Source organism: Carettochelys insculpta, chromosome 13 (assembly GCF_033958435.1).
Source record: "Carettochelys insculpta isolate YL-2023 chromosome 13, ASM3395843v1, whole genome shotgun sequence".
NCBI classification, from domain to species: Eukaryota; Metazoa; Chordata; order Testudines; family Carettochelyidae; genus Carettochelys; species Carettochelys insculpta.
Window position 1 is genome coordinate 30,836,545 of NC_134149.1, and position 25,791 is coordinate 30,862,335.

A 25,791-nucleotide genomic window follows, 5' to 3' on the forward strand; every position below is an offset into this window, starting at 1 on the left:
CGCTCCCCTCACCCGGGCCTGCACTCTGCACGCTGGGCCGGCTGCAGCGCCAGGGAGCCGCACCAGGAGCCTCGCACAGCTGGGAGCTGCGCTGGGCTAGAGGACGGGGCAGGCAGCCCCTTAGCAGTGGGGAGCTGGGCTGGATGAAGAGCCCCCTTACAACCCAGTGACAGGGAGCCCGGTCAGGGGAGGAACCTCCAGGCAGCCTGGAAGTAGGGAGCTAATGGCACCCAAGAGGGGCACCCCTCTGAGCCCAAGGCCTGATGTCCCCTGCCCCAGCACATTACCTCATTGGGGACCACCTAGGACCAGGGAGCTCCAACCTGTACTATAGCATCTTAAAAATAATTGTGTGAGTAGGCCCTCTATGCCTACTTACATGTAAAATTAGGCACAAAAATGTCCATTTTTAAAGAGATACAATATTATGAATTGACAATTTAGAAAAACAAAATGGTCAACTTTTGTAGTGCTACAAAAACAATGTTTAGTGCTCCTTTCATTTGCTGGGCAATTGATTATTAACACACTATTCCTAAAGTTATTATAACATACATAGCATTGCCCATGTACAAAGATTTTTTGGCAGGATATAAGGCACCATGAAAGCTGTTAATCAAAGCCAGAAATAATATACATAAAAAAATCAATGTTAGCTACATGGAGAAAAAGATAGTATAACTGAAAATTAAAAATAAACACATTAAAAATTCCTTAAATGTTTTAGCTCCTCACTTCCTACTCATTCCTCTAAGAAGGTAGAGTACTGGTAACCGTCTCACATTTCAGGACTACATTCAGGAAGTGGTAATTATTGCAAACTTCTGTAACAGCAAAACTAATACAAAGGGAATTTCTTTTAGGGAGTCAATCTTCCCACTGATACAAAAAAGATTCACATATACAAGACCATTAGCATAATGGTAGTTACACAAATCCCCTTGAAATGGAGGAAAGATCCCAAAGATTGCAAAGATCCAAGTTCTGATGATAATCTGTCAAATAGTCCTAACTCTGATCACCACCAGAAAAAGCAGGCACAGCAGCTTCTTGGCAGAAAATACCTTCTAGGAAAGGTAACAGCAACGAAGGGTCCAGTGGCACGGTAACGGATTGCTGCCTGAGATCAGACAATATAGCACCAGGAAGGACAAGCAGTATCAGATTGCCAGTTTGAATGTTAAGGGTTAATCCAATTAACCAAAGCTAAAAAGAAAGTACTTGTTAAAAAAAGGAATTCAAACATACCAAAGCACTTGTTAGAGAAAAGGTGTGAATATTGTATGAGCTCTAAGGCACTTGAAGGACAATACAACTGCATGTTTAAAAATTCAATTAACCTTATCTTTCTTTAACTTGATTTATTAATAATCTCACAGATAAATTGCTGGTTCTTAAAAAGTCATGTTATCTTTTTAATACATTCTGTCTGACAAGCCTTAAAAACTACTTCAAATAAACCTAACCCTCACTTTGTATGCTTAAATCTTTTAATTTGAGAACCAGCCTCAGTGATTTCCATATAACAAAAGATCATCAACGGTCTCATCTACTTGTATTGCAAGAGAATTATTGGGTACTCAACTACCAATAGAAAAATCATTTAAGGTTTCATTCACTATGGCTGCAGTTACACCAGAGCCATCTGTTGACAGAGGTCACAGCAGGGAGCTGTTTCCCGACAAAACCACTATTTACAGAGCACAGCCACACACCCAAGTGGCTAGATGGAGCAAGCCACTCTGTCGACAGAAAGTGGCCAGATGCCCTGGCTGCCTTCTCGATCCAATGGGGGCCCCGGAAGCTCCGCCAACAGGGTCACATAGCCGAGAAGCCCTTCTGGGCGCTCCAGTGAAGTCTGCCCCGAAAGGCACCCTCCCCAGGGCCAGTGCCTGCCCATGCTGAGCCTCGCAGATTGCTGGGTGGCACAGGCTAGGACTGCACACTGCCCCTGATGGATCTCAGAGTGCACAGCCCCAGCATGGACCCAGAGTACCCTGTAGGCTGGCCCCTCACTGCCCAGCAGCTGCTGCAGGTCTTGCTGCGCACGGTACTGGACAACTTCCTCGTTGTCTGGAGGGAGCTGCCAGACAGTGAGGATGCCCCTGCTGCTCTGGCACCCCATCTGCCTTCACCCCCTGCCCCAGATGCCACATCAGGTATGGCGACAATATAAGTGACGACTGCTGGGAGCACTAGTGATGGGGAAGTGAAATGACAACCAGCGGGTCCAAAACTTTTGAATGAGAAGAGACACCTTTCAGGAGATGTGAACATGGCTCACCCTTGCCCTATGGCACCAAGACACTCGAATGCAGATGGCCATCGCAGTAGAGAAGCATGTAGCCATTGCCCTGTGGAAACTCACGACCCCAGATAGCTGCCACTTGGTGATCAACCAATTTGTCATGGGGAAGTGCGCTGTTGGGGTCATCTTGATGCAGGTAAGCCATCCCTGGGGTGTAGGTTCAGTATGGTGGGGTGGGGGGAAGGATGGCGCCCCATCCAAGGAGAGGGCCAAGGGGGGAAGGCAGGGGAGCAGGGAGGGGTTGAGGGAAAGGTAGTCCCACCATCACAGAGACCCACAGCTGCAATGAAGGGGGGGACCCCACAGGCGGTGCCATGGGAAGGCCTGGGGGTATAGGGAATAGGAGGGGACAAGGAAGCCCACTGGGTCCCAGGGCCACCTCCCACAAGCCCTCATGTGTTTGCTCTCCCCTGCTTCAATGTGGTGAGGGTTATCAACAGGTGCTGTAGTGGCTCTTCCAGCAACTTGAATATCATGGTGGCTGGATTCTGCAGCCTAGCCTGGAATTCCTGAACTGCTTTGGGGCATTTGATGGGATACTCATCCCAATCTGTGCCCCAGCCCACAGCACAGTGGACTATGTCAACAGGAAGGGATACCAGGTCATCCTCCTGCAGGCCCTGGACATCTACATTGAGTGAGCAGCCCAAGTGCACGATGCCAGGATCTTTAGGAACTCTGGCTTGTGCCATAGGATGGTGGAGGGCACATACATCCCCCAGTGGAACATGGCAGTGGGAGATGTCCACATGCCCCTGTGCATTGTGGGGGATGCTGCCCATCTTCTCCTCCCACGGTTAATGCAGCTGTTCACCAGCCACCTGGACCAGTCACTGGAGGTTTTTAACACCTACCTGAACGGTGTCTCCCTGTTGAGTGCACTTTTGGCGGTCTAAAGGGGAGGCTTTGATGTCTCCTCACCCACCTGGACATGTGGGAGGACCACACCCCTGTGGTGGTTGCAGCTGCTTGCTGCACCCTCCACCATTAGTGGAGGGGAGGAGGACCTCTTCCTGCAGGGGTGGAGAGTGGATGCAGACCATGGCTACAAGCAGCTGACTGCGTTTCCGGCCTCCCAGGCGGACGCAGATGGGGTCCATATCAGGGAAGCCCTACAGGAAGCTTTCTCATGCTGATCCCACCCATGGTTTCCCCAGCAGGTGCCTTGGGGCCACAGCCCTACCTCATCCCCACTGCAACCCCTCCCTTCAGCCTCTCACCAATCCTACACTATCCCAGTACTAAAGAATACAGCAGTGTTGAACTCAGGACATTGTTTACTGAACCACAACAAAAATGTGCCAAAAACCATCACCAGTGAGAACTATGTATACTGTGCACTCAAGGGGAACTATGTACATGGGAGAGCAGAGCTGGGAGGTCCGGCATCTGCACATAGTGTGAGAGACTTGGCACAGGGTATGTGGGGGGTGTTAAAATGAACATCACTAAACCAAGCCATGTCCCATGTGCTCTTATTGGTAACTATGTACAATGCAGGGGTGTTGGAATCGAAGACACTAGGGGCTTTCGCCTAGGGCAGGTTGGAGGGCCAGGAACCCAAGAAGGAGTGGGACCATGAGCAGCTGCAGGATCCCCTCTTGCCACAGGTTTGGGGTCCCCATTGGGGCTGGTTTGGGCAGGGATCACAGGGAGGTAACAGGGCCTGTGGAGCTGGAGCAGGGTCAGCAAGTGGTCCTGCCAATCCCAGTCCTCTCACAGGAGCTGCTCCAGCAGCTGGTTCTGGTGGGCCAGTACGGCAATGTACAGGTGTGTCACCTCATCTCCAATGGTGTGGCAGGACCTTCATGAGTGGGCCTGCTCCCATGGTCATGGTGGCAGCAGTAGTCTGGTTGTGGCAGGTGATGGTTCTGAACTGGCTGGCCCTGGCGAAGTGGGGGCACTGGCCCGACCCACTGAAGGTGTGGCTGTACAGGAGGAGAGGGAGACAGTGGGTCATTCCCCCAATGCAGCGCCTATGACTCTGCCCCCCACCATGAGTGGTAGCCCGCACCCAACACATGGGACAGGCCCATTCCCAGGAACACTGTCGTGTGTGCCGGGCACAGCATACCGTGGCCCAACGGGACCTCTGAAGCAGGCTCACCACTGCAGCCCCCACCCCACCAGTGGTCTCATGGCCGCAGGGAAAGGGCAGGTCAGGGGAGGGCCCCAGCATGGCTGGCGAGTGGGCTGGACACAGACCAGCCCTCCCCAGGGTCCCTCATCCCCCAGGAATCTGGAGCTCAGGAAGTCTCCCATGCGCCTGGCATTGGGCTGATTCCCCTGCCAGGGGCCATGCGCTGAGTCCCAGTGGGACACATCATTGGACACATGGTTGCACATGCCTGGCAAGTGCTGTGGCATGCTCCATGTGTGTTTGTCCCCCACACCCTTGGGTGTGTGATGTGTGGGGTGCTCACCTGGGGGGCCCCCAAACAGGTCCAGTAATGCCTTATTGGAAGGGCACATGATGATGACCAGACTCCCCTGGCTTGAGTCCAGGTCTGATTTGTCCCTTAGCCGGGGCTCCTCTGCGGCATGCAGCTGGTCCAGCTCCAGTTCCAGCTGGGATGGGGTGGCTGCCTTGGCCATGTTGTACTGCTCCACCATCGGACCACCAACATCCCCACCCCGAGCAGCTGGTGGAGCTTGGCCTAATGGGGCAGGTGGGTGTCCCTGCTCCTGCCCCCCACCTGGCATCCTAGACCTTCGTGTAGTCCTGGTGGAGCTCTTTCACCTTGCCTCGCACCAACTCCATGGTGCACGCCAGGTGTCCACACCCCACCATGGCTTCTGCCAGATGGATGTAGCTGGGGGAAGCATTGTGCTGGGGTCCAGGATTATGGCCTCATCACCCCATATGGTAATACGTCCTGGAGCTCTGGACCTGTCCAGGCTGGGGCCTGCCTTTTGGAGCCCTAGGGTTCTTGGGAGCCTGGGGACACATCCTCTGAGGGGCCAGGGAGGTACTGGAAGGCCTGACTCACCTTACCAGGACTCAGGGAGTGGCTGGGAACACATGCTATAGGTAGGCTGGGGCTGTGCAGCATGCACAAGCCTGCTTCCTGCTACAAGATTTGTAGGAGTGCCTGTCCCTTTAAGAGCAGGCAGAGGCAGTGACCATAGAGATCAAATTGCTGGGGGGACCTCCTAGCTCCCCCAGTGCTGGAGCTGGCTGCCGCCATGGAGGACCTTACTGTCAAGAGACCCCCATCCCAGGCCCTTTACACACTTGTTTTGTTGATAGTAAGTCTCTACAAAGGCTTCATGCCTTGAAACTTTGAGGCATAATGCTCCTGGAGAATATGCCAGGTTTTACTGAGACACCGTCAACAGAACTCTTTTGATGTGTAAACACTCTGGAGTTTTACCGACAAAACTAGGGTTTTCTTGCCAAAACTCCCTAGCATAACCATAGCCTCTATGAAGAAGGAATGAAAAAACTTTTTAGGCAACCATTGTAGCATACAGTCATAACTTATGACTTGTACGTTGTACAGCCCTTGTTTTATACCTTTATTAAGTAAATTTCTTAGGATGCAGTTAAATTTTAATCACATCTCAAATAGCAATGTGACAAAAAAATCAACATTAACCAACAGTACAGCAAAACTTTAGAAGCTAGCAGTAAGCTGCTTTTTTGAACTGAAAGAAAATACAGACAGAAACGTGAAAGCAAGCCTTTAAATTTCAAGCAACAAATGTAATTTCCTTATAAACATAGAACATGAAAACTCAAACATGAGTCCTGTTATTACAACGCAAATAGAAACCACGTCCTTGTCTTAGTTCCTTTACAGATATATAGACATTAGGTATAATTAACTTACATTCATGCTTTTTGATATACGTATAGGAATGGTAGTTGAAAACGGCAGGCAGGCTATGTGTTACCCTCTGTAATTAGATGTTTAATTGCAACCATACCAAGGATCACTATTATTTAGCAATCAAAATGGATTTCACATACATTTTCTCTGAGGACTTTACAATTACACAGCATGATGCCTCTCTAGTAAAAACAAATGTGACAGAATGTAAACACTAACACATTTAATAACCTGAATTTGAATATCATATTATCATGCAAGACAAAAATAATGTTCTACATTGTGTTAGCAATGTTGTAAAAAAATAAATAAATTGACTTTTATGGCACAAAGCCATATTCAAGGCAGGCACGTTTACTGAAAAATTGTAGAAAATCCTAGCTGTGTCAATAATTTTGGTCAATACCAAGTGTCAATTATTTAATGGAATTATTTGTATTGACGTAATGTATTTAAAACAATACTATAATTTGCTGTATAGTGGTATAATAATATCTAAACTTATATAACAGTTTTAACTATAATCAAAATTTGTTCAATCATGTGTATTTATAGATACTGGCTATTTATACTGTAAATATTTGACTTTGGTGAATCTTCAGATTTTTACAGCAAAATATCCAACACACAAATTTCAGGGTTTATTTTTTTAAATTAAATGTTCAGATATACTTATTTATTTCATCTAGAATATATAATTTCAGAACATTATTTAAAAGAGAGGTGAGAGTCTATTACAATTAAACTTTTCAAGATTTTTCTGGTTTCGTAATTCTATACATAACCCAAGTGATGAATACATTTACATATTCTCTGAAATAAATATGCTTTATGATTCATCAGTACAAAAGGCATAATAAACAGCTATTACACTACTTTTAGATCCATTATCTGTAATGACAACAATTGTAATTACAACCAGCATGACATTTTTCATCCAAAACTACTGCCAAATTTTTCTGTTTTTATTGATAATTTAAATTTCAGAGCCTAGTCCTGCAAACCTTTACATTTGGGCAAGTTTGGGGCCTTAATCTTATTTAAGCAAAATTTAATAGGGACTGAAAAGAAGCTGTATTTCTGGTGGTTCTTAATTATGTAAGAAAGCACTAGACTGTAAAAGCCACTGGCAAATGTAGCTAAATTCTTGACACTAATCAAAATGAGATTGTATTAAATGTTTTTAAGTATATGGTTTCAATTGAGGCCAATGTATTTATTATATACAGTTTATCTGTGCATAATATAATAAGCATATCATGCCATTTCAAAATCAGGTTTAGAATATTTTTCATAAGCAAAGTAAATGTGATATTAGCTATTCCAAAGCCAGCTTTCAAATGAAATATTTGTATCAGCAAATAGAAGTTTATCTGCTTGAACATCCTAGAACAGCCAATACTGTTTAATACTCCTTCATTATAAGCCATTTATAGGAAGCAAAGATGTTGGGACAGATCCTCAGCTGGTGTAAGCTGAAGTCAATATAGCTGTGACAATTTACATCAATGGATGGGTTGTCTCTTTCCCTATTATATTAAAGTAACTCACAAGCTTTGTTGCTCTTGATAGTCTTGAAGTCTCTCTCTATGTGGTAGAGGAATTATTGGAAAAACAACAAGTCTTCTCACAGAAATTACAATCAGATTTGAAAATGAAATGTTTTATTTTTTGCTTCAGGATCCAGCTCTGATAACCTCCCTGTGACCAGATGAGTATTACTCCATCATAAGCAGTCCCCCTGAAATCAAAGGAGGCTACTTAAAAATAAGATTCTACTCAACCCAGGTAAGGACACCATATATAATAAATACAACTGTTTGTTCTACCTCCACTAGACTAAGTCAAACTCTTCCACTGAAATGATAGTGTCATTAAGTTCAGTTTCAGTACTTCTATTCTTCATGATGTTCTTCTGAAACTTTGCAGCTATCTCCATCACCATGGCTGGTTTGCTCAGGCAAGAGCTGTGTTTTTGCATTGGATGAATTATTGAGCTCAGGATCCTCTGACTGAGTCCCATCTCCATCATAGATAATATCTTCTGGATTTGGTGGCGGTGGACAGAATTCCTCGTTAGGAAACATTTCTTGAAAAAGTGTCTCAGCCTATTCAAGGAAAACATAAAAAGTTAATTTTAGGCTGAAGTTTAATACATGGAAGAAATATTTTACTGATACGTAAGATTAAAAATTCCATCACTGCAACAAGCTAATGATCATTTGACAGTGCTACTAAAAACAGATCAAAATTACAAGAAAGCCAATGGTGAGAAAAGTCAGATTCTTTAGTACTCAGTTGCTCAGCAACTGTTAGTGCATTCTGCAGTGTATTGCAAACGCAGCTTTCATTTATGCAATGCATGAATCTTTTCCGATCAGGATGGCACATCTGGTTCCACTCCAACAACAGAAGCAGCAAAGGTACAGCTAATCTCTTCCCTATTGACAAGGGTAAGAACTTCACAGGCTATTAAGAATTTAACATTTAACATAGATCATCTATCCCCCCACATGTATCTCCTTTTTTAAATTAAAACCCCACTAAAACTGTATTAGCTGTATGCAATATTTACAACTGCTGTTTTTCTTCATTAAATGCATAGCTCAATATTCATGACTGTTTTACTGTAAAGTGTACTGATTTTGTTGGACAATGTATTTTTGAAAGCTGTATTTTTACAAAACCAGTTATCTATCTCTCAAGTTTGTGTTTGCATGCATGTGTACGCAAACACACAGACCGTCTCTCTGAAAAAGATATCTACATACATAATATTAAATTTAAATAAGAACAAACCTATTTTTAAAAAGTAATACAGTGATTATTAAACCATATATTCCTGACACTGTTACGGTTGAATACTTAGACGTGACAATGTTAATCAATCACTGTGACTGTCAACATTTTAAAAAAAAGTTTACTATAGGAAGAATCAAAGCAGATACTATTATAATTCAGGGATTACAATAGTAAATGTACTGCAGTTGGGTAAGCATGAAACAGCAAAAACAACAGGAATTTTGGCAAAACATGATTTTTTGAACAGATTCAGGATCTGGGGGAGCAGGGGCAAAATCCCACATAATCACTAACAATGCAAAAGTGTCATTATTTATTATTTAAAATAAATTGCGTTCTCCAAATTAAGTAATGAGGAGACAGGTCACTTTTTACACAGTCCATTTAATGATGCTCATTTACAACGAGATCTAAGGAGTTTTACTGTTTGCGGATTATTGTTTACGTAACACCAAATGAAAAAATTATAAAGAAGTTTACAAATAGTATGAACTTAGCTTCTGTGCCTATCCAATTACTCATCTCAAAACTGAGAATGCCAACAAGAGGGTCTATGATTAGCCAATTAAAGATGGATTTTGTGGTGAGGAAGCCTGTCCACTTGGGAACTGTTCCAATGCTAACAAGTATACATGTACCAATTAGCCTTCTGATGATGAACTTCACTCGCTGCTCACCAGCAATAGATTTGAACAGAGATTCCAATGCTGAATGATTCCATTAATAAACTTCTATTTAAGTGGTGGACTCATATGATATTAATATAAAATTCTGGTTTCCCTAATTTTCATTTTTGTTCTTTCAGAAATGCTTTTAATTACAAATCAAAACTAAAGGGAGCATAACTAATACTCAAATTCTATTTTACAATATAAATTATACTTTTTCAAATTGAAAAAAAGTCAGCAAAATTGATTATTCTGATTGCAAAAAGGCCCAAACCCTTTATATCAAATCTTAAAGAAAAATTCCAAAAGGTAAGAAAAGACTAAAACAAAAAACAACAACAACAAAATCCCCAAGATTTCTATTGTAAGCCACAGCATAAAAATGTTATCAGCAGTTACTCTGATGGACATCACTATGATGAAGAAAACGTAATGGCATGTTACGTTTAAAGAAAACCTACTAAACCAGACCAAGTTTTGTAGTGTATCTGCCTTTGTCTGACAGCCAAATTAGTCAGAAAACCTAAGTCAGATAATTATGAAGTTAAACATGAATTGCACTTCTCAGTATGCTATGTAGGACAAGGGACTGAGGGCTGGACTCTATGACCTCCTGAGATCTCTTCCAGTCCTAGGATTCTATGACAGCATGACTTTGACTGTAATTAAATAATTTAAAGTACAGAGCGGTTTCAGGTCTACCAATTTAAAATTAACCTTATTCAGTTAAAATCATGCAGGATAACGTGTAAGAATTTTACAGGCTCTTCATTATAACACTTTGGTTTGCACGAGAAGGAACTGATATAGTAAATAGTTTCTCTGATATTTAGTGGTTATAATTAGTAGCATTCTTATCTGTGAATTTCTATGTTCACATTCCATACACTACTGTGTACAGAGCTTACAGAGATACAGGTTGAACGTCTCTTGTCCAGCATGCTGGGGATGTGACTAGTGCCGGACCAGAGAATTTGCCAGATGACAGGAAGTCAACATTGTCTAGCACATTACCAACATTTCCACTATTTACTGGGCTCTCAGAAGACATTTAGGCTACATCTACACTACCGCGATCTTTCGAAAGGCAAACTTCTGGAAAATACCTTCTGGAAGATCGCCTTTCCAAAGAGTGTGTCTACACACAAAAAGCATCTCCACACAGCTACAGCCACTCTTTCGAAAGAATGGTGCAAGAAAACCCGTGGATGGGGTTGCATGGCTGCCAAGCCCTTGCAGGAGCTTCAGCCAGCCGCTCCCTTAAAAACCTCTTCCCCAACACCCTTGCCCTGCACACCCTGAGGACTGCCAAGCTGTCCGCAGCACAGCAGACCAAATGCAGGGACTGGACTCCCAGCAGAGACCCCACGGATCACCAGCAGCTCCATGACAGGGAATTCCTAGACACTGTGGTCCATCTGGTGGCCACGGTGCTTGTCACTGTCCTCCAACTCCTCCAGCAGGCAACCCACCCCCCCAGCCACAGTCCTCCTCCACAGGGCAATGTCCACACCCTCTCCCCCAGGTGATATGGCACCTGTGTAGCTATTCCACCAGCTCAGAGTGGTGGGACCAGCTCGTGATGGGCGATTGTGAAGATGATCACTAGCTCCTGAACTTCTGCATGAACAAGAGGATGTTTCTGGAGCTGTGCCTCAGCCCTCCAGCACAAGGATACCCACATATGACCACCCCTCCCCCTGTGGAAGCAGGCTGCCATTGCAGTCTGGAAGCTGGCCACCCCAGACAACTACCTGTTTATGAGGCATCAGTTTTGGGTTAGCAAGGCGACTGTCAGGACCATCCTTGCAGAACCATGGACGGGGGGAAGAGAGGTCCCCAGGCAAGGGGTACCCTCTGGGACCAGAGTGCAAGGGGACTGGGAGGGAGCAAGAGAGGGAGGACCTGGAGGGAACAGGGGAGGGGTAGAGTGGAGCCAGGAGGGAGGGGGAAGGAGATATGGGGGTCATGGGCCAGGGACAGCAGGGGCCTGGAGTGCCACGTACTCATGAGCATGTAACGCTCTTCCGTGCAGGTTGTCAGGGCTGTCCTTCTATGGAGGGTCTTCGGCATCAGGTACCTTGACACTGCCGTTGTGGGATTCACTGTGCTGGTGTTCCTCAACTGTTTTGGCATGCTGGATGGGACCTAAATCACCACCCGGGCCCCAGACCACAGCGCAGGCCATTGTGGACACAAAAGGATGCTTCATGGATGTGTGTGTGGGCTAGGCAGGCAGCACCCATGATGCCCGGGTCTTCCAGAACTCATAACTTGGGTGGAGGATGTAGGAGGGAACCTACATCCCTTGGCAAGTGCTCCTGGTCAGGGACATCACTATGCTCCTCTGCATGGTAGCTGACACCATATACCCACTGCACCTTTGGCTCATGAAGCCCTACGCTGGCCACATGGACCCGAGCCAGGACCTTTTTAATGCCAGGCTGAACCTGGCCTGCAACTCCACCGAGTGTGCATTTGGGTGTCCCTGAAGGGCCAATTTAGGAGCCTCCTAACCTGCCCAGAGGTCAGCCACCACAATGTGCCTGCCATTGTGGGGGCATGCTGTGCTCTCCACAATATTGTGGAGAGCAAGCACGAGCTCATTGTGCAGGAGTGGGCTGCCGATGCCAGCTCTGGCTACAAGCAGCCATGTCACTAAGTCCACCAGGACGGGGTGTGGGCTACGGAGGCCCTCTGGGAGGCTCTCACTTGGGGGCCCCAATGACCCCCCACCAAGACCCCCCACACATCCACCCCTCACTGCTCCCCCACCACACAACCCAGCACACATCCACCCCTCACCACTCCCCCACCATTGACAAGGGACACGGGGATGGTGAAAAATAAACTCTACAACAAAATAAAGAATCTCTGTGAATAAGACAAACTGCACAAGAAACCATAGAGAGTGGGGAATGGGGAGGAACTATATACAATGTGGGGTCCTGGGGCGGGAGTGGGGGCACTACAACTTGAAGGGGAGTCCTGGTGCGGAGGGCCTTAGTCCTCTGCAGAGGTGGGGGACCATGAGCCGTGCCAGCTGCAGGAACCCCTACCACCCTGGAGTCGCAATCGGGGCTGGGACCATGGAGTCGTAGAGGTGTGGGAGGGGTGCAGTGGCCTCAGGCTCAGAGCTGGGGACTAGACATGCCTGGCTTGGCCTGGCCTGCCCTGGTCATGAACCAGTGGCTGAGCTCCAGCATGGCGATTGCAGGGAGGTTGGGCAGGAGCAGGGCAGCAACGGCAGGGGCTACAGGAGGAGCTGCAGGGGGTGGCAGGAGGCTGGCCAGTCATGGCCCAGGTGAGGGTTTGGAGGGCCACCACCACCTTTCCCCATGCCTCCCACTTCCAGGCCATGTCGACCCACTCCAGTGCCAGCCACTCCTGCAGAATCATGTTCTGCTTCTGCCAGGTGGCCATGTGGGCGGTGGTGGCCTGCCCGGGCGCCAGATGTAGGGATAGAAGGAGAAAAGGACAAGCCATCAATCCTGAGGCCTAGTCCCGAGGGCTATGCCCCTGCCCCCAACCTCCTGTGGAACCTATCTGCCCACTGGCTTGGAGATCCTGGGGGTTCCCAGGCACTGTGGGGTCCCCGCATGGGTGGGGTGTGCACCAGGTATGGTCCAGCCCCCACTCCACTCCTCTAGGCGTGTGGTTGGTGGTGTCGTCCATGGGAGTGGGTGCTGAGCGCTGCACATAGCTATCTCCTTGGCCCGGGAGACATGGCCATCTGGAGTGCATCTGGACTGGCGCCAGCGGCCATGTGGCCAGCCCACTGCTGGCTCTGGCAGAGGCGGACACCCTCTCCCTAAGGGGTGCATATATCCAGAACCTACCTGAGGGTCCCTCAAGGAACTCAAGGGAAGCCCTTGTGGAGGGTGCCAGGCTCAATGACCTGGATGGGAGGGTGAACATGAGCATTCTATCTGTGGACACACTGTCTTCAGATGTTGCCTCCGGCTCTTGCTCCTGGGAGATGGTCCAGCCCGAGGGTCCTGGCAAGTCTTCCAGCTCTGGCTCAAGCCCCTTGGTTTCCAGCACCATGTCTGAGGGGCTGTTTCTTTGGCCCCTAGGAGGCAGTCATGTTCCTCATATTGGGAGCAGCTGGAGGGCACTGTCCCCAAGTGGCTGGCCGCATCCTTGGCCCCTAGGTAGTTCTTCTACCTTTGAACAGACTTGGTTCGGGTTGTGGGAGGGAAAAAGGGTGGGGATTGTGCCTCCAGACGGTCAGGCTGGTGGACAGCTGGGCAAATGCCGCAGCATTCCAGCACCAGAGAGTGGTCTGCAGCAGGACCTCTTTGTCCCCTCAGAGCCCAAGGAGGTCTCGCAGTTCTGACCATGATGGGGCCCACTTTTTTGTGCCCTGTGCAGGCTCCGGCAAGCCCTCTGCTGGCTTGGTAGAGGACCCCGGCGGGGGAGGGTGTGCAGGGCTCCTGGCTAGAGGGACGTTGGTGTGGCTCAGCTGGCTGGAGAATTAGTGGGAGGGCATGCTACTAGCACGCTCTCAGCTTCCTGCCATGGGCTTCCTTGGTCCCTGCAGCTTTAAATGCAGCCAGACACAGGGAGCATACAGCTCTGCTTGCACTGGCCAGGGCATCTCTGTGCACCAGCTGGCTGACACCATGGAGGAATACTCTTTTGAAAGAGTGCCCATGGAGCACCTACTCATGTTTTCTTTCTAAAATGTTTTCCGAAAGAAGGCGCTCTTCCTGCAATGGAAGGGGAAGAACGCTTTCAAAAGGACTGCCGTGTTCTTTCTTCTATTTAATTCTGAAAGGATGCTTTTTGTGTGTAGACACTACGCTGGATGTTCCGAAAGAGCTCTGTCTTTTGAAAACTATAAAGAAATTGCTAGTGTAGACACAGCCTTAGGGGGAAATTACAGCTAAATAACAGCACTGAACACTGAGAGCCAAGGCTGGTGGCTGTAAACAAACTTTATGGGACCATGGAGAAACTCAGCCACACCCATTATAAGTGATCATCCAGCTAACTATAATCATGCCGACTACAGAGTCTGCTGGACAAGAGAGTTCCAGATTAGAGAGGTTCAGTCTGTATTGTTTAAAAACTCAAACTCTCTTTAAATAGTTAAAATGACTATGTACTATATAGTGTTTTTCTATATTCTGGACATCTACCTTTAATAAATTGCACAGGATGCACAGAAGCTATACACCCCCTTCTGTATTAAATAACATGTATACAGAATTCTTTTGAACTACCAGGATAAAATACAAAATGACCAATAATGTCATAAATCTCAAATACTTCCAAACATTATCAGATAATGGGAAAAGGCATGCGGTGCCATAAATACCGATAGGGTCTTCAGTGCATGCCACTATTAACTTGAAATGAATAATATCTTATGCATTTTAAATACAGTGCACGTATGTTACACTAAACATGAAACCTTGGATTCAGCCAGCAGAGTGACCTACAGCACTATAGTTCATCTATAAAATTTATGTCGTTGAACAAATAAATTTGTAAGCCAAATTCTGTCCTTGATTTAAAATCACAGCTTCTCTTGTATTTAGAGTGAACTGCAAACAGCATTTTAATTCCTCTGTAGTGGAGTGGTTGCCCCTCTCTGGCCAGAAAAAGGTATCTGAGAGGCATTTAAGCTGAAAGTTCTTTTTAAATACAAAGGGGAAAACTGTGAGCTCCCTTACCTGTTTGACAGCATAATCACTTCCTAGTGCACAATCAGGCCCAGAACAGACATAGACATTTGAAGGTAAACTGTCATATGAATTCCTGTCAATACCCGAAGAATCTCTCATGTTGAAGTACAGTGCCCATAGCACTCTCGGCTTTTCCAGTTCTTCCTTTTCGGACTCTAAATGGTAAGGAAATGTTTTCAGTGACCAGCAAGAGACTGTGACCAGTAGCAAAAGACTGTTATAATTCAGAATAAAACAGTCAAATCAGTCATAAAGCATGAAATTAATGTCAGAGTATGTATATACAATTCAAGCTTGTTACAAGTATGTATGTTTCCAGTGTAAAACACTGGAAGAAACTCAGTAGTGATTTGTCTTTACCCGTTGGTCAAAAAATAGGTCCAAATGGAAAAGCAGTATAATTTGCATTTATTTGGCATTTGACTGATGTACAAAACAAGTATAATGTATATACTTGGCACTATTATATATAAAAACAAACAAAAATTGATTGTCCCAACCAAACTGGCCAGCATGCCGCAGTTGGCAGTTTTACCCTCACAGCAGTTGAAACACAGTGAAAAGGAAGATGATATTTGGAGCATGGATCATTCGCACCCTCTTGGACAGGGAGAATGCTACGAGGCCTGAGAGAATGGCCCTCATAGCAAGAGAACTGGCAGCTATAGCATTGACACAGCCACTGTGAGTGAGACCAGACTGGCAGAGGAAGGATCCATCTGCGAAATGAAAGGAGGTTACATCTTCTTTTGGAAAGGCAGGCCAGAAAACAAAGACAATCCATGGAGTGGCTCCCTTGACAAGAAATCAATGCCAGGATCTGCCAGGCGAACCAGGCACTACTATGTCTGGAAGCACGAGTGTTGAATCAGCACAATATCTGGCAGTCCACTATACTGAAAGTGTACAAGGCTGTAGCCCTGACCAAGCTCCTGCATGGATGTGAAACCTGGACCTTGTACAGAAAACATGTGAAACTACTGGAGCAGTTCTACACACACAGGCTGAGGTCAATACTGAACATTCGATAGCAGAACAGTTATGAACCTGGAAGTCCTTGACAGAGCAGGAATCACAAGCACTGAAGCCATGATTCTGAAAGCCCAGCTTCACTGGACAGGGCATGTCATACGAATGGAGGAGTCAAGAATCCCTAAGCAACTCCTCTAAAGGGAACTCTCCCAGGGCAAAAGGAATCAAAGGTAGGCCTCACAAGAGATATAAAGAGGTACAAAGACTGCATGAAGGCCAACATTGTGCATGATGGATTAAAACCAAAGCAGCTAGAGCAGCATGCAGAAGACCAAACAAGCTGGCATGCTCTTGTATGACACGCATATGACAACTCTGAAGAGCAGCGATGCGCACGCCTGATTGATGCTCATGAAAGGAGAAAAGCAAGAGCAGCTGTCGCTCCAACAGAGCCAGGACAATTCCCTTGGCCCTACTGTGAACGCCCATGCTGTTCAAGGCTTGGACTCCTCAGCCACATGCAAGTCCACAACTGATAAGCCTGTGCAAGCTCAAGACATCATTGTCGGACGCAATGGACTACCAAGAAGAATAAATTACACACACACACACACACACACACACACACACACACACACAAAAAGGGCACTAAAGCATACTGGTAGTGGTTGTAATACATTCCTATTACTGTAAACTATTTTGCTGGTCTTTAAAGTGCTACTTGACTGCTTTTTGTTTTGATAGTGTACAGACTAGCATAGCTTCCTCTGTTACTATTATTGTAAGGTTTACAGAAAGGAATGTCCTCATTAGTCACTGAACATTTTACATCTTGATGAATTATTACAACTTTTAATGTTTGAATGAAGTTGTCAGTCTTCCTGAAAGTAAAAAAAAAAAGTTATTTTGAATCCAATATGCCTTTTATTGCTCCTGACTGACTCCAGCAGGAGCCTTTTACAGTGTGTCCTAAATTAACCACTACATCTGGAGTTACTATTTACAAAGTCCAATACACTTCCCAACTCTTTTCAATAACCATGTTGCCTTCAGTACTCCATTTTTAATTTCAAGAACAAATCACATTAAATATTTTTCCATGCCTTGCTTAGAAAGGACTTCTCTGAGGAGAATAAAAGTGTGGTTATGGACGTATATACCCCTATGCCTAAAGCCCAAAATTTACATTGATATTACACTATACATTACAAGATTGGTGTGGTATAACAATCTATCCATCCCCTTATTTTGTGCTACATAACACACACCTCACAATACACCTGTTTTGTGGAAGATACAGACTAACACCTGTCTGTGACTACACACATCTTAGTTTTGCTGTTTCACTTCCCTTTGTGATCTTTTCACAATGTATGGAAGTTATATTTGTTTTGACAGCAACCAAATGCCAAATAAATGCAAATGCTTTTCCATTTAGACCTATTTTTTGATCAACTGATAAAGAGAAATCATTACTGAGTTTCTTCCAGCAATGGACACTGGAAACATACATGCTTGTAACAAGCTTGAATCTGGCTCTCAAGTGCCTTTTCACCTCACCCCGCTTGTCTCCACTGCCCAGGGGAATGAGAACACAGAATTTGGCCCTTAATACAAGTCCTTCATCTAACAAGTCAACCTGGTGCTATCAAACAACAGGACCCATCTCACATGTTGCTTCACAACATGCATTTTAATTTGTTATTTCCCATTCAGGAGTTTGCAGTTATACAGCTTCCTTCAGAAGATAAACTACGAATGATGAGATTTTTAAAAGGGACCTACAGAAATAATGTGCCTAACTCCCAGTGCAAGCAGGAGTGCTTATAAAAGAACTGGCAACAAAACCAGAAAATTAAACTGCAAACCACCATGGATAACAGAGTAGAACAATAAATTACTCCAATTCAGATAGTTTAGTCAATCTATTTTTGGTTTTGTTTTTTGTTTGCTCGTTTTTTGGTTTTGTTGTTAACTAGAAATTCACTTTTGATTTCCATTTCTTTGCTTATCAAAGAGTGTACATGATATTTAATGCATGAGAAACTAGCATAAATTTTTCCTTGTTTACGATTTGTATCTTCTTCCTATTGCTCTGTGTATGATGTGTCAACGTGTATAAAACCAGCAACCTTAGAAGACTAGAGTTGCTGATTTTAATAGCACAGCAACGCAACAGCAAAATGTACAATGCTGATACAGAAAATTTTAGAAGCTATTCTGTTTAGGGAAATTCATTCTGCCCCTTTTCAGAATCTTACATCCTCTATAATAGATGCTGCCAGCATTAACACCCTGCATAAAACTTTACACCTTGTAAAATAATCATTAGATTTATTCCTTTTCTAAGAATTGTCATAGCAGATAATGCTGACATTCAGAAAAATATAAGCAAGTACCCTAAGGATAAATCTGTATTCTCTCTTCAGCATGTACTTCTGACTATCAAACAATTTATTTAAAACAACTGGTGTTAGCCCTACTGAACAAACTGAAAGCAAATTCAATCCACCAGTCTATGAAAGCATGAGCCTTAATACAGACAAGATGAACTTTAATGTATCAAAAAGTTCAAACTAGTCATAAAAGTTACTTCTTTCTCATTTAGGCAGGAAAATGAATGGAGTCCTCTTCTCCAGGTGACTTTCCCTCTTTGACCTGCCATGGCCCAGTGCTCACTTTATCTAGTGATTCATTTTCAATAACTCCAACAGTATTTGTTCTGACACTTTAATTAAAATACGACCACTACCTCATCCTGATGATAAAAAGGCCTGTGTGCCAGTGAAAACTAGCTCTTCAGTGCCTCAGTGCACCTGAGAACCCCTTCTGAGCTGAGTTCTGATAGAATTTCAGTCATGTTCTAAACAATACATCATTTTAAATTGGGATCACTTTAAACATTAAGATTAATGTAAAAAAAGAAATGCCTAAAGGGGACAGAAGATACTGAACTGCATGTTAATTATTTATTTACTATTTGATAGTGTAATAGGCATACAACACAGCTTTTTAAAATTCAACCTGCAGATTATATGTTTAAACTTAAATCTCTAGCATGCAGCTTTTTGGGCTTTATTTGAATGACCACTTTGGTAATCAAATATCTTAATAAAGGAAATAAGACAGACAAGTAATTTCCTCTTTTATACATCTGTATTCACATCCTGCTGTTTTTTGTCCAAAACCTGTCTTCCGAAGTCCAATAAGTAACAGCATTTTCCTCAAGTTTTACAAAAACCCCATTTTTCAACTTTTGGTGTTCTTTTGTAAAAATAAGATTTGCCTGCACTGTAAACTGAAAAAGAAGAAAAAATGTTTTGAAAGTATGTGCTGCACAAACTGAATCACACCTTGTGATCATGCCAATCCATGCATGCCTTAGTGGTTATGATTATCTTCTGAGGAGCAAAGGACAAGAGTGGAGTACATGCACTGAAAGACAAAAATTACGGAGCTGGTAGCTTGCTTAACTGCAGTATGCAGATACAAGTGATGGAATAGAAAACAAAGAAAAGGTCATAGTTCCCTGTGGGAAAACTAACTACTCCAGAAAGTTAAGAAAGCAAAGTGACACAGTGCACATTTAGCATATTATAAGCATCAATTAGTAGAATGATCTATGCTAGTTTGTGTTTGGTGACAAAGCAATAACACAGCTGACTAAAAAAAATTCCAATGTTTTGCAATGAGAAGGCAACTCACCATAGCTGAGTATGAGTATTCCAACATTAAAACAGTTTGATTTGTTCAGAATGCAGCAACCACCGTGATTGTTACCCTGCTGCTCCACTCTACACTGCCTTCACGCAGAATACCAGGTTGAAGTCAAAATTCTGGTATTGATTTTGAGGACCTTAATTGAACTTGCTTAAAATAGCTCAGCAACCAAAATTCACCAGTACTTCAACACCTACATTCTCCCAGCACTAGGAAGTTGCCCAAGTCAAGGTCATTGCTCATGAAAACATCTGACAGGGCTCTCTCAGATATAGGATCAAAGCTCTGTGACTAGAAATCTCACCACCTTCAGGAAAAAGTGTACAGTTCACTTCAGTGTAAAGTTCAGGTAACTACAGTTACAAACAGCAAACAAGAGAAGTAGAGGAAAAAGAAAAGAAGATAAGCAGCAATGTAATAGAAGTAATAAAAGAAAGGAAAAGAACACTGGATGGAGAAGGGGGAGAAAAAAAAGTGACACAGTCCTGACTGCTCCAAGGAATCAAAATGGAAAAGTAAATCACCAGCGTATTGGAACTTTATTTTACCTTGGCAGTGCCAACAGCAAAATGATGGATATCATTATAAGAAATAAGGAAGGATAAAGGAAAAATGGTATACAAGTAATGTATTGGTAATTGCACTGATGGTTCAGCACTGGTATCTAAATGTGTACTTTTGTGGGTTCTTTTAAACATTTTTTTCCCCATGCAAGGCAACATGTTATAAATGTAAACATTGGGAAGACACTTTCGGGAACCATGTGCTTTCTTCAATTCTGCATTTATATCCAAAGTGTTGTTCTGCTCATTCAGAACTGCTGGACCCACACAATGTCCGAAGCTCTACCCAGGACCAGTACATCATAGTCAAGGTAAGAGATAACGACATTTATTGAATTAAGTTGTCTCATCTTTATATATATATATCTATATATAAAAATTTTAGAACAAACAGCCAAACAAGTGGACACCACTGTATGTTATCCTCTTGATGGTGTATTCAGATGTTCAGTAGAAGTATTATAATTCAAAAGAAACCATATGTAAATTTTTTTCATAATAATTTTCATTTATTTTACTTACCTCTCTCAGTTTCAGCATTTAGGGAGAACAGCTTCTGTACAATAGGCTCTAAATCCTCTTTAGCAGTTTTATTTGATGAGCAGGTAAAATGAACCAAGTCTGTTGGAAAGGGAGAGACAGACGGATTATGATTATTACACGACCCTTACACAAATATTGATTACAACTTCAAAAAAAAAAAAAAGAACTCGGGCCCAGACTTCCAGTAGTCACTTCTTTTAGCTAAGGTAAGAGGTGCATTTTTGAGCACACAAGTTCAGTTTAGGAAGAGCTTCTGAGTAAGATCTCCAAATATAAAATGAAACTTTTGGGGAGCAGGCTATCTTTTCTAAACATTACTGGAGCCAATAACTCCACTATCTATATCTGACCCTTAACAGTGCGAATAATTAGATTCTTAGAGAGAAAGTCAATTAAAAACTTGGTGTCTGCTTAAACTTAAACATGATATCAAAATCTACCTTAAAACAGATTCACAACAGAATATTTCCTTTTTCTAGATCCCTATGAATATTCCCAAGTTCTTCATTCAGACCCATCCATATTTGTACATGACGGCCTCTAATTTTCAACTACCTTCATTCCTAATCCTAACAAAATAGCCAGTGAATTTAGTACCTGCAAAATTTCAAAAGGCATTCAGAAAATGAATGTGTTTTCAAGAAACCTGTCCTAAAGGCTGAAGTGACTTTTCTATTCAACGCCAAAATAAAACATCAGATCCCTTTCTTAACAAAGCAGTACTGAGACATTGGTTCACTATGAAGGTGTTATGTGCAGTTTAGTCACAATGTTAAACAAAAAGGTGTTACTACAACAATTAGCACAGCATTGCCTCTAATACATTTAGCTTGCCTCTTAAATATCAGTCTTACCAGCATGAGTGGATATTGCAAACAATTGTGTCAATACTATTCTGACATAATATTTTAATATCTAGAACTTTCTTAACCAATTATCTGTAGCAACTTGCAGAGAATTTGGAGGGAAGAGCTCAAAAGACCCAACAAATAAATCAGTCTGAACAGAAAGCTAGAAAGCTACCAGAAGTTGCAACACCTCTAAAATATCCTCTTAAAAAGAAAAAAAAAATTGTTAGGAATTTGGAGTCTTAACTAACAACTCAGTTATTAGCTATTAGCCAGTATATGGAACACTACTCATTCCTAAGAATCCAATATCAATTTAGGGCCAAATTCCTCCTCTCATCTGACGTCTAGATTCACAGATCTTGTGTTCATGTTCAAGTTTGCTGCGTATGCTGGGAGAGCAGAGTATCTTGTGAGATCCATGGGATAATTATAAAGAGGAGATTTTACAATTACAGAAATGGCTTCCGATATCAGGATATGACCACATTTTAAAAAAGCAACATGAAAAAGTGATGCCTATACTTGGAAACAATGTCAGCGTGGTGTCTCCCCAGATACAGCAAGTACATTACACCAGCTTGTAAAAGTGAAGGATGGGATCAGACCATGCACCAGAAGATTACTGAAACTTACTGCAAATACATCTCTTTCTGAGTATTCAACTTTTAGAATAATTGTTGGCAGCAGGAATACAGTCACAACTCTAATTCTGAACCAGATTTTCAGAAGAGTTCAGCTCTGAACCTGTTGTATTTAGGTATCTTAAAAAGGTCCTGCCTAAACTATTATATTACCTCTTTTTCTTTTTTTTTTTTTTTTAAACAACACTTGCTAGCCAACATTTAAACAAGAACTATGTCCCCTTGTCCATGGCTTCAATGTCCCTATGCTTTCCAGAAAGGTTAGCAACAGAATACTTGGGAAGAATGTCATCAGATGTTAATATCAAGTCTAAATGTTACCAATGGAGCTGCAGTCCCTCCAGGATTGAAATACGAAGTCAGATGAAACAACACTTCTTAAATGGTAGAGGTACATTAGGGAAGAAAGTCAATTTCAGATATGCAATTCTAGCTAAGCTGCTAATGTAGCTAGCATTGACATATCAGAATCTACTTTCTTCCCTTGTGCAGTAGTCAGGGGCTCAGAAGTCTTGCATCGACATCCCTTCCTCCCCATGTTAGCGTGGAGTGCAGAAATCGACAGCCAAGCCCAGAAAGGCCTATTTTGCCACATCCTTAACAGACGTGGCAAAATCAAACTCCGGAAGATGGACTGCAGTGTGCGGATCTTCGCATAAGTACAGATTAGCCCACAGATGCTGGGAGGGAATATTTATTTTAAAATACATTTTATCTGGGCTTTTATTTGATCTTGTGCTCCTATTGGCCCTCCAACTGAGAACAGCCATGCAAAATACCTCGCAGCCAATACTCTCAGAGCTGAGGTGACTATCCAAGTTTTGTTGCAGTGAAGATCTTATTGTCTTTGAGATCACCATCCTCTTTGCTTCTTCTTTAAAATTAGAGATATCCTCCGTCTTCTTTCATTCCCAGTTGTCAGCTGAATAGCAACAACTGTGCTGAATAAAGTCTTTTCACCACTTCCTATCTTGTATGAGTTTTGTTCAGTTTTAGATCTTTTTGTTCATTGTTATTTACTGTGTCTATCCAACACATCCGCAGTATTCCTCTTTTTAGCTCCTTGCAATGTGTTTTTATACATGATATGCTTTCCAGATCCTTTCTTGACATGTTGCCAAACCATCACAGAGGTCTCTCTTTAATTTTCTATGACAGTGTTAGTTCTTGCCCTAAACTTTTTCTTACCACTTTACTTCTTATTTTCTGAAGTTTTGATAACTCCAGCATTTCAAACTAAAAAAAAGTACTATGAATAAAGCTCTCTCATCTATGCTTACTTTTGTTTTTTATGAAATGTCTAAGCCTTCCAAATCTTGCAGACTTCTCTGAATGCAGCAACACAGCTTGTTCTCCTTTTCATGTCATCTTCACAATTCTCATTCTTTGATAATAGTTCTCCAACATGGATGGATTTTTCTACTCATTCTAATTCTTTGCCTCCGTTTGGTTTTGCCTCTCTCTCTTCTTTCCATTGCAACAATTTTTTTCTTCTTTGTGCTGATCTTCAATCCAATTTTTCTGCTTTTCCAATCTACCTTGTCAGTTATTCTCTTTAAATCCTCCTTGGTCACCGGTGTGATGTCCAAATCACCTGTGAATCTAAGGTTGTGCAGTCCTGCCATGACTCTTCTTGTTTCCTCTCGTGCCACAACTATTATTACATTTCATGCCAAGCCAAACAAATTTGGTGACAGTGTACTTCCCTGTGCCTCTCCTATAATCATCCAAAACCATTACCTTAACTTTTCTATTCTCGTTGCCCTTAACTTGCTGTCAATTTTTGTTCTATAAAGCCGATTTTTATTAGCTTTATCCATTTTTTTTTGGGGGGGGGGGAATGCCATACATTTTCACTTGCCATAAGCCTTGTACCAAATGCTATCAAAAGCCTGTTTTAAATTTATAAGTCCATTCACGTTCATTCTGAGGTTTGATATCTGAGCTATCTCACACAAAATCCCAGCTTTAGAGTTTCTGCATTATCTTTTGAGGCTCTATCAGGGGATACTACCTCCCAAGAGGTTTTTAAGATGTCAAGAGGAGCTCTGACCCCAACAGTTTGTCAGCAGCAAGACAGTGCTTTTTCTTTTCTAGAAAACAAGGTGCCAGAACTCCCTGAAGTCCCAAACACCCCCCAGGCTTAACCCCCTCGCAGCCCCAAAATACCCTGCCTGCCCCCAGACTTAACACCCCCTGCAGCTCCAAACTGCCCCCCTTCCCATTACCAGGTGGCTTAACCCACCCCTGCAGTCCCAAACTGCCCCCCACCCCCAGGAGGCTTAACCCCTACCCCTGCAGCGCCAAACAGCCCCCCTCTCTCCCCAGGCTCAACCTCTCGCTGTCCCAAACTGCTCCCCAAACACAGGATTCAGTGACTTACCTTACCCAGGCCAGGAGCTCTGTGTGCTGGCGCTCCCCACTGCTCCTTCGCCAGGCCATCTTCTCCTCACCATGGCTGCATGGCTTCCCCCAGCTCCCCCCCGCCACACAGAGCACAGCAGGGGCAGTTCCCAGCATCCTACTGTGCTGAAAGGATTTAATTTGTTTAATAGCCATTAAACCAATTAAATTGAGTCCTCTTTCAGCGCAGCAGGAAAGGAGCCCAAAGAGAGTGGCTGCTGCAAGTAGCTCCTTAAAGAGCCACATGCAGCTCAGAAGAGCCAAATGGCAGCACCAGAAGAAAAGGTGCCAGAACACCCTGATGCTAGTCATACTTTGGCTTCCATCAGCTTTGGTAACTACTTGCAGGGTGTCCTCAACCACTTCCAATCTTGAATTTTCTTAAGGGTGTGTTCTGCATTGTCCAGGCCCTTCCTTAGCAGTTCAGATATTAACGGTCCATTGCCTCTGTAAAGGGTCACTGTGCTATTTTAACTGGAGTTACCAAAACAATTCAACTGAAATGCAAATACTTGATTAGCTTAGATCAAAAATAAAAAGTTTATTTAAATACACAGAGATAGAACTTAAGTAAGCAGAAGCATAACATATTAAAGTCAGGAATGGTTATAAGAAAAATAAACAAAGAACTTCCTAGTATCTAAAAGTTCACAAGAGGGACTTGGTTCAAGGTAAAATCTTTAGGATTCCCCTCCGAACTCAAAGGAATTATTCCATTTTCTTCTTATGATGTATGAGAGAGAGAGAGAAAGGGAGAGAGATCCCTTCAGGTTTCTTGCCCTTTCCATTACAGT

General features: G+C 43.5%; 1 protein-coding gene across 2 annotated transcripts in view; it reads right to left on the reverse strand.

Moving 5' to 3' along the window:
- Positions 1–5,813: 5,813 nt before the first annotated feature.
- Positions 5,814–25,791, reverse strand: part of CHM (CHM Rab escort protein) — a 186,418-nt gene continuing 166,440 nt past the window's right edge. For both annotated transcript variants that reach the window (XM_075007568.1, XM_075007567.1), the window contains 3 exons: positions 21,082–21,180; positions 15,293–15,459; positions 5,814–8,249 (listed from right to left, as the gene is read on the reverse strand). In XM_075007568.1, the coding sequence (XP_074863669.1) occupies positions 8,037–8,249; positions 15,293–15,459; positions 21,082–21,180 (479 nt within the window). In that variant the 3' untranslated portion in view covers positions 5,814–8,036. The remainder of the gene's footprint in view (positions 8,250–15,292; positions 15,460–21,081; positions 21,181–25,791) is intronic.